Source organism: Rattus rattus, chromosome 8 (genome assembly GCF_011064425.1).
Source record: "Rattus rattus isolate New Zealand chromosome 8, Rrattus_CSIRO_v1, whole genome shotgun sequence".
Lineage (NCBI taxonomy): Eukaryota > Metazoa > Chordata > Mammalia > Rodentia > Muridae > Rattus > Rattus rattus.
This window is the reverse complement of record NC_046161.1, coordinates 90,954,878-90,964,137: the sequence shown is the minus strand read 5'-3', so window position 1 is coordinate 90,964,137 and position 9,260 is coordinate 90,954,878. Positions and strand designations below refer to the sequence as shown.

Sequence of the window (9,260 nt, the reverse complement as noted above, 5' to 3'; positions counted from 1 at the left end):
TCCTATAGAAAGAGGACGCCTGTGCAGACCATGGTGGCACATACCTGTAATCCAGCCCTCGGAGGCTTAGGAAAAAGAATTGAGAGTTCGAAGCCTGCCTGGGACACAGACAGACCTTTACTCTGACACCAATCCGGTTAAGCTGCTCTGGCTTTCTGACTCACCGCGGGGCCATATTCTACATGTTTCCAGTCGTTGTGATACCATTCTCCACGATGGCTTCACTGGAGGCCGAACAGAGTCACCTGAACCAAGATTTCAGCCTCCAAATCCATGAGATAAATACATTTCTTTTCTTAATACATTTCCCAGTTCCAGGATTTTGTTATAGTGACAGAAAATGGATTAATACGAATGTCAAAAATCAAGAGCCAGGTAGGATGCCACATGCCTTTAATCCCAGCATGAGGCAGGAGGATCTCTGTGAATTGGATGCTCTCCCGATCTACATAGTGAGAACCTGTCTCAAAAATCAAAACAACAACAGCAACCAGGTCCCTCCATTCTGACAGGTGTTAAAATTAATCTTAACAATATTTAATAAAAATAGAACAGTAAACAAACCTGCTAGCTACCTACCAGCCTCCCTTGCAGCTACAATCTAGCCAGGGAGATACATGGTATTTGCACTTATACAGTACTTGCATAAAGTCTTATGAAACGCATTTTCTTTCCTCCCTCTGCCATCCTACTGTCTGGCATAGCCACATGATGAGCTGTAGGTCTAGCAGCCACATGAGCATGGACTACAGACAGCAGGAAAACAAACAGAAAGATTCTAGCATGGGCTTCCAATGGCCACTGTTAAATACCTTTCCTAAATTATCTGCCCTCAGACTTGCTGTTCAGTGAAAAATAAATAAACTTCTGTGCTTACAGCCACTTTTCTTTGGAAGCCTGCTGTTATGACCAGACAAAGTTAGTCCTAAAGAAGTGGATGAGCCTCTAGAGACAATGTAGACCATGCGAGAGTTGGGCAGCCCAGAAAACATCCAGTTTCCCACAGCAGCAGCAGTTCTCTATCTGTTACCTTTGCCTGACTTCCTGGACACTGTCCCTTCTGCGCCTTGAATCAGAACCCTGTAAGTCTCAGGACAGTGCTTTTGGTAGAGATTTTCCACCAGACTGTTGCTCCCTCTAACCACAGTCTTGCCCTCTCGGTTCATAAAGTTCCACAGATGCAGTGCATAGGAGTCGTTGAAGCTCAGATCTCTGTCCCACACTTGGTAGTAACGTCTCCACTCCGGATAGGGGATGGGGTAAAATCTCTGGGGATGGAGGAAGGAAATATTCAAACACTTCAGGTCACCCAACCCTTGGAAGTCTTTAAGTCTACACCATATCTTTAGCATCCTTGTCATCAGTTTGGGACCTTGGTTGCCCCAAATGCCTGAGTTGTAGTGCTCAACAAAGTTCTCCATGCAGGCCCACAGAAAGGGGTGGTGGGGAAGGAACCCAAATACCCCGTTACTGGAGTGTTGGGAGCCCTGGGCTGCCAGAAAGTTCTCCTCGGGGATGGGCCTGATAGAGATGACATCGGTGTCCATGTAGACGCCACCGTACTTCCAGATAATAGCCAGGCGGGATGCATCAGAGCTGACATGGAGCCAGTGTTTCTCTCTACTGCTGTTGACCTATGGGAACAGGTACAAATGAGCCCCCAAGCACAAAGGTTGACTCGGAAGGAATGCAACAAGTTGATTCCCCAAAACCTATGTGACTGAAAGCCAAACTTTGTAACATTCTCAATTTACCTTTACCGCCCCACCCCCAAATTTCCCTTGAAGTAAAGAGTTTGTAGCAATCAGTAGCAATGCAAAGATTTTTAGCAGCCATTAAAGATTTCAAAACATGGGGGTGCTGGAGAAATGGCTCAGTGGTTACGAGCACTGACTGCTCTTCCAGAGGTTCAAGTCCCAGCAACCATATGGTGGCTCACAACCATCTGTAATGGAATTTGATGCCCTCTTCTGGTGTGTTTGACAGCTACAGTGTATTCACATATATAAAATAAATAAAAATGAAATAATTTTTTAAAAAAGGAAAGATTTCAAAAAATGATTTTCTTTCATCAAAGCAGTGGAAAAGAAGAGGAGAAACTCGGTGGGAATTTCACAGTGAGCAGTGTGACTCACTCTTCCATGTAGGAAGCAATAACCGCAAATACAAAACTGTGAAGGATGAATTTTTTAAGTCCTCAAAATGTTGTAGATTGATACTGGGGGGGGGGGAAAGCTAGGAAATTCAGGGGGAAAAAAAGAGTCAATGCACTAGTCAAGAAATTGGGGTTGGGGGTGGGGGGGAACCTGAGGATGCACTCATGTGTACCTTTGTTTCTTGGAAGATCCTTTGACAAAGTTCACTGAGCGCCGTCTTACTGTGCACTGAGCACCGCTAAAAAACACAGCAGTGAACAAACAGGCAAACAGCCCCACTGGGAGGAGGTCGACCACAGACAACACTTACTGCGTTGGTGTTGATAAAGATTATAAAGGGAACAGAAAGACTAGGTGAGGGGATGATCAAGGGACAAGAGGTCGCACAATGTGACTTTAGGTTTCAGTGGAAACTTGCATTGGGATGTGTGCCCCTTGGACACATCCGGGAGAAAGTCTAAGTGGAGTGGTCAGCATGTGCAAGGGCCCTAAGGCAGAAGCATACGGGCTACCAGGCAGAAGTGGAGTGGAGGAGGGAGAGGGGTGGGCAATGAGAACGGAGCAATGGGAAAGGGGCTGTGTCTGACTCTGTTGCCTGCCTTTGGATCCCTTTCCCTTGGCTGGGCTGTCTTATCTGGCCTCAATGGGAAAGGATGTACGTAGTCCTGCTGCGACTAGATGTGCCAGGGCAGGCTCCTCCCATGGAGGGCTTCCGCTTCTCTGAGGAGAAGGGGAAGGGGAAATGGGGAAGAGAGGGTTGTGAGGGTGGGACTGGGAGGAGAGGAGGGAGGGGAGCTATGATCAGGGTGTAAAGTGTAATTAATTAAAGAACGAAAAGATCCTACAAAGAACAAAAGCAAACTAACAAAATCCTTGTTAAAAAAAAAAAAAAAAAAAAAAAAACCTCACAGTTGCTGAAAACCATCTGGTCATTTACAATTCCTGAAACCTCAGAATCAACAATAGTCAGCACACATCAATGATTCCGAGAGCTCTTTGTAGTCATGTTCATTCTAAATTTCAAATGACAAACTGAAGGACCCGATGTTCTGTCATTTGTCCCCAGGCACCGTGTGTGTGTGTGTGTGTGTGTGTGTGTGTGTGTGTGTGTCTGTGTGTGTCTGTGTGTGTCTGTGTGTCTCTGTGTGTCTCTGTGTGCCTTTGTGTGTCTGTGTGTGTGTCTGTGAGCCTGTGTATGTCTGTGTATGTGTGTCTGTGTGTGTCTGTGTGTGTGTGTGTGTGTGTGTGTCTGTGTATGTCTGTGTATGTATGTCTGTGTGTGTATGTCTGTGTGTGTATGTCTGTATGTGGGTATCTGTGTGTGTCTGTCTGTGTGTCTCTGTGTGTGTGTTGTGTGTATCTGTGTGTGTGAGTCTGTGTGTCTGTGGCCTGTGTGTCTGTGTGTCTGTGTGTATATGTGTCTGTGTGTGTGTGTGTGTGTGTGTGTGTGTGTGTCTGTGTGTCTGTGTGTGTCTGTGTGTGTGTCTGTGTGTGTCTGTGTGTGTGTGTGTCTGTGTGTGTGTGTCTGTGTGAGTGTGTGAGTGTGTGTGTGTGTGTGTGTGTGTTTGTGTGTGTGTGTGTGTGTGTTGCGTGGTGAACTTGAGCCTGAACAACTTATCTTCAGATATTCCCTTATTCTCAAGAGACTGCCTTTTGGTAGAAATCAGTATAACTTGTGATCATGAGGCTGAACAAAAAAACACAGAACACCAGAAGCCTCAGAGCAGGGAAAGAGGAGCCCTGCCTGGATGTGAACATAGGACTGCCATCCACCTGAGAGAGACGGAGTGGAGGAGGGGCTGAGAACCACGGCCATGATGGTTCTAGACTTCTTCAAGAGTTCCAACTGCCTACAGGGCTCACTTAGCAAATCCAGCAGCCCTTAGGAAATGATGGCACAATGGATCCTGTCTAACACGTGACCCGTCAATCTCCTGTGGAGGCCAGGCATGTTCTGGGACAGATCATGTATGAATGCTGTAGTTATGTACACTCCCGCACAGAGCTCTGCACACTCAGATGCAGCGGGCTCTTGAGGGCTCACTCTGCTCCTAAAATCTAACATGGCATAAAATCCAGGTCCATCTTAAGCACAACCCAAGGTTTTCTCCAAAGTATGTTAGTTTCAAGATGTCATTTATGTATCACACTGAAAGAGGGTTCGAAATAGAGCTAAGGTTTCCTTGGTTCAGAATCATAATGAGGTTTCTTTTTTTTTAATTTATGCATTTTATGTATATGACTATACTGTAGCTGTCTGTCTTCAGACACACCAGAAGAGGGCATTAGATCTCATTACAGATGGTGGTGAGCCACAATGTGGGTGCTGGGAATTGAACTCAGGACCTCTGGAAGAGCAGTCAGTGCTATTAACTGCTGGGCCGTCTCTTCAGCCCCCATAATGAGGTTTTACTATTCTTTTTTTAATAGGGTCTCACTATATAACCCTGGCTGTCCTGAAACTCAAGTTGTAGACCAGGTCTGCCTCTGCCTCCCGAGAGCTGCAGCCAAACTCATATTCCTCCACCACCTGGCTCCTTATTCTTATTGAGAAATTCATCCATGAGAAAAAGGTGAAGTTTGCAGCATCTCCCGAAATAACAGCCTTTGAGATTTCTTTTCCCAAGGAGCAAAGTACAGTCTAGATGAAAACAGTCTAGCTCGGGTGGGGGGCAAGTTGTGTCATCCTGGGGCATCCTCCAGCAGCTTGGAGCCACAGGGCCCAAACTATCTGTCTCCTCTACTCCTGGCACCTACCTTCCTGGCCTGTAACCTACCCTGCTGTTGCTGGGACAGTGACGCCACTTCCAGGGCTGCAGGCAACTGCCAAGACTAGCAGCAGGTGGACACGTAATATATTTGAGTTCATTTACTTCCTCCTGGCCAGTCCCAGTTTGACATCTCCAGGCTCTTATAACAGATGGGACCTTAGCATCTGAAAGTCAGTGGAGCCCAGAGAGAAACTGTGCCCGCAGAACCTGCCCTCAACCCCAGCCCGTGCCAGCCTAATCTACCAGAAGGGTCGCAACAGGCTTACAGCTTAGACTGCCAAATGCTTCCAAAAGACAGCAACTAGTTTCCAGCCTGCCAGCCACACACCATCCACCAGAGCCCAGCTATTGGAGCAAGACAGGGGAGGGGAGGGGAGGGGAGGGGAGCAGAAGGGAGGGGAGGGATTTTTGTTTGTTTGTTTGTTTGTTTGTTTTCTCTCCTATTATGACTATGCTATAGTAGGCTGACCATCCAAAGACATCCTCCTGGAACCTGAAAATATGGGGTGAGGATCTTTGTGGATGTTATTAAGTTAAGGATATTGTGATAAAGTGATGATCCTGGGCTACCCCAATGGGTCCTTAAAAATATCACAGATGTCATTTAAAGAGTGAGGTGGATGGAGATTCTACACACACAAAGAAAAGGGGAGATTGAAGAAGGAGGCAGCTGGCAGACTGAGGGACCCCGGGCCAGGCTGGCTACCAGAGGCTTATATGAAACAAGGGAATGGTCCTGCCCTACAGCCCCACTGTGACTATGGCTTCCAGAGCTGAGGGGGTGAATACAAGTCTTAGGTCAATTGTTAGAGGAGCCCTTGTAAGTTAACACGGAGACGGATACAATAACCTCTCTTTTGCTACTTGACTCACAAAGTTTACGGTATTTGCTGACATTTGGTCCACGGTGAGTTAGAATTTTATAGAACTTCATGTGGCAAGTAGATGCTATGACACCAACTTTTAAATCATTTCTGTTTTTAAGAATGATTTTCTTTATAAGGTCAACATTTTTGAAAGTCACTTCTCTTCCAATCATATTCAAGTGTCTATTTTAAGCATACGGTCTCTTTAGGTTTTTTTGTTTGTTGCCACGGGGAGGTGGAGGGTTGATTTGTCTTTGGTTTTTTATAAATTTTTGTGCTCTTTTGAGACAGAATCTCAAGTAGCCATGAAGCGAAAGATGACTTTAAATTCCTGATCTCCGTGCTTCCGACTCCCAAGTGGTGGATTTACTGGTGTGTCCCCATGAAGCCTTCCTCAGTTCTTTTCAATACTAGAGTCTGTTGGATAGCTGAGTAGAGAGGAGACTTTCATTCTGGGTTGTTTGTTTGTTTTTTTAAATATTTATTTATTATATATAATACCCTGTAGCTGTCTTCAGACACATCAGAAGAGGGCATCAGATCCCATTACAGATGGTTTGCTGGGATTTGAACTCAGGACCTCTGGAAGAGCAGCCAGTGCTCTTAACCGCTGAGCCATCTCTCCAGCCCTCCGGGTTGTTTTATACGTTCCATATGACGTCAGTTAAAAGCTCAGTTAAGCCCTGTCTAATGGAGGAGCTGCACTGCAAATTCCCTTAAGCACCGCCCAACTGCGCATCCTCTGTGAGACCATCGCACTGAAATATTATCTCCTTGTGCCCACATACTGCTAAGAGGAGGGCCATCAGATTACTAGGGGTTCTGGGGGCTTCTCCATCATATCTCAATACAACCCAGTTTCATGGAACACCATGACACCAATCCTTCCTGAATTTTCGACCTACATCACTTTCATTTTAAATATCGCTTCATTTCTGCCTCTGGAGTTGAAAAGGTTTAACATAGGTGGGTTTTACGTTATAATGAAAAAAATTATACCTAGAAAAGATTAAAAATTCCTTCAGTTAGGAAAAGCCTCCAATATACCAAAGTGCCTCAAAGGAATAAGCCTCGACGCAAAGGGAACTAGTCCAATCGCCACCGAGACTGATACGTCACCCATTTACCTGAACCAGAACGCCATAGGCTAACAGAGCGCAAGCAGGAACCCAGTAGTATGAATGCTAGACTCAACTCTTTTCTGAGTCCTTGCCCTCAGTTTGCCTGTCTGCGGTGAGTGTATCGGACCCATTTTCTACAGGTTCTGTTTCTCCCTCCCAACACAGACTTTCTCTATGCTTTGAAAACTTACTTTGGTGTACCACGAAAACAAGGGTGTGTCTTCAAACAGGGTTTTCATGTCCAAAGGCACGAAGAAAACATTGTTAATGGCCGAGAGGAGGGAGAAGGCTGGGTAGCTACTGGTATTTGAAGTCATCTGTGTAGCGTTGCTGAGCCCTTTCATGAAGAAGAGGATGGGCTGCTCCTGATAGATTTTAGCAGCAGACTCCACAGCACAAGAGACCAGTGGAGGCGGCTCCAGCCTCTCGGAGGTCTCTATAAACACGATGCTTCGTCCGTTCCTCAGGAGGCCTTCCAGGCCCTGTGGAGATGTGAAAGGAGGCAGACAAGCAAAGAAGCACTGAGACCTCAGGGTGAGCTGGTAGAGCAGGCCACAGGCAAACACCAGGACCAGGGACAGGGAGAGGTGAAGTTCCTTCAGCATGTCCTCCAGTCCTTCCAGCCTCTCCTGCAAGCAACAGAGTTCATTAGAATCCGCCCTGGTGGTCCTGATGGAGACAACCTGCAAGAAAATGAGTAAGAATATTTAGATGAAAAATAAAAAAAAATCTTAAGTGAGTTATGATCAAGTCAAGCCTGACGATATTAAAAACAAATTCACCTTGGATTTAGATTTATAAAAGGAGACAATTAGTGGTAGATATACATGCTAACAATGCACAATCATCTTTACAGAAGAAAGGGAAAGCAGTCACCAGAGTATTTGGACGCAATGGATATCAAGAACATAGGAAATTTCGACATGCATTCATCATTTAAAAGAAAATTCAAGAAGCTTTCTTAATCTGATAATACATAGATAGTACACAGATAGGGGTAGATGATAATGTAAAGATATTATAAATAACAGTATAGAGTGATCAGCCTTCTTCACACAAACCATTCCTGTCGAGCTTGGCTACGATAAACTGCCAGTTGTCACCTTAGCTAGTCAGTACTGCTCTAACAATTCTAACCAAGTCAATGAAGGAAAAGGGGAAAAAGTCACGACTATAGATATTAGAGGAGGCCAAAGTGTCACCATGACTACAGATGGAGAAAATCGAATATAGTATATATTCCAAAAACAACAGAATTCAGAAGAAAATTAGCCAAGGGTCTAAAAGGAAGGTTAGAGGGTTACATTGGGAACACAGTTTGCAAGCAATGAAGCTGTGGTTCTAACCTGGACCATGTGCTATCAAAGTCCAGGCTCCAGATAGCTGGACCGGCTGCTACCAAGGCTCCAGATAGGGCTGCAGCGGTCCCTCCCTGCAGAAGGTAGCTTGAACTCATGCTGACTCCAAGAATCTCAGTTCCTAAAAGGCCCATTTTTTTCCCCCTTGACTTCCACATAACTCTTTCAGAAAATTCAAATCCAGGAGTCCAGAACTTACTTTTCAGCCAGAGACTTGCAGTTCGCCAGTATCTGAGGTCTTAGAAGTAAGGACACGTTTTTCCTGTATACATTCTGATAACTCACGCTGCCCAATCTTCCAATTCAGCCACACAGAGGAAAGTAAATTATTGGCAGAAGATTAAGAACTCCTAGGAAGCCCCTCCCTTCCCTAAGCTCCTCCCCCACACACACCCTAAAGTTGATATGTGGAGACAATAGGAGTTCACAAGATTCTTTTAGAAAAACCACACACTTGGGAAGCCTGCTTGCTGCTCTATCATGGGGGCTCCAAGAGCATCCTCTCAGGTGAAGGAAACTGATGCTGGAGCCAGGACATCCTGTACCTGCTCAGTTCAGTTTGCATCAAACTCATGGGCAGATGTGAAAGATTCTTCATGGGACAATCTATAACTTGGCCAAGATTTCTCCTTTGCAATCATGATGAAGTGGTTTGTTTAAAAGACAAGAAAGACCACTTGTGCCATCAAAGTAATGGACAAACTCCAGTAGTCTAAAGACCTAGGGATATACAAAGGGGATGGACCCACTTCCCCCTCCCCAGTGTCAGCTACAGTGGCTGCAGAAGTCTTTCTTTTTCCCTTGAGGTACCATTGTGGAGTAGGATCCTCCTCTTTCACTCACAAAGTCACCTTGATCACCCACAACTAGTGTGGGCTCCCTCAAAGTATCTTCGACCTCCACAGTCTAGCCCCATAGTCCCTAATGTGAGCATTCAAAAGACGCTCCTCTAAACAATTCTCTGCTCATAGAATCACCTGCCCTCAGT

General features: G+C 45.5%; 1 protein-coding gene across 2 annotated transcripts; it reads right to left on the bottom strand.

Annotated features, from left to right (window-relative positions):
• Positions 1–257: 257 nt before the first annotated feature.
• Positions 258–8,578, bottom strand: A4gnt (alpha-1,4-N-acetylglucosaminyltransferase). Of its 2 annotated transcripts, none has more exons than XM_032910896.1 (3): positions 8,472–8,578; positions 7,106–7,597; positions 258–1,634 (listed from the first exon to the last, which is right to left on the bottom strand). In XM_032910896.1, exons 2-3 carry the CDS (start codon positions 7,517–7,519, stop codon positions 1,020–1,022), a joined length of 1,029 nt encoding a protein of 342 aa, XP_032766787.1. In that variant the 5' UTR covers positions 7,520–7,597; positions 8,472–8,578; the 3' UTR covers positions 258–1,019. The 2 variants fall into 2 exon arrangements, with proteins under 2 accessions (XP_032766787.1, XP_032766788.1); XM_032910897.1 differs by having other exon boundaries at positions 7,106–7,543.
• Between the last annotated feature and the right edge of the window lie 682 nt (positions 8,579–9,260).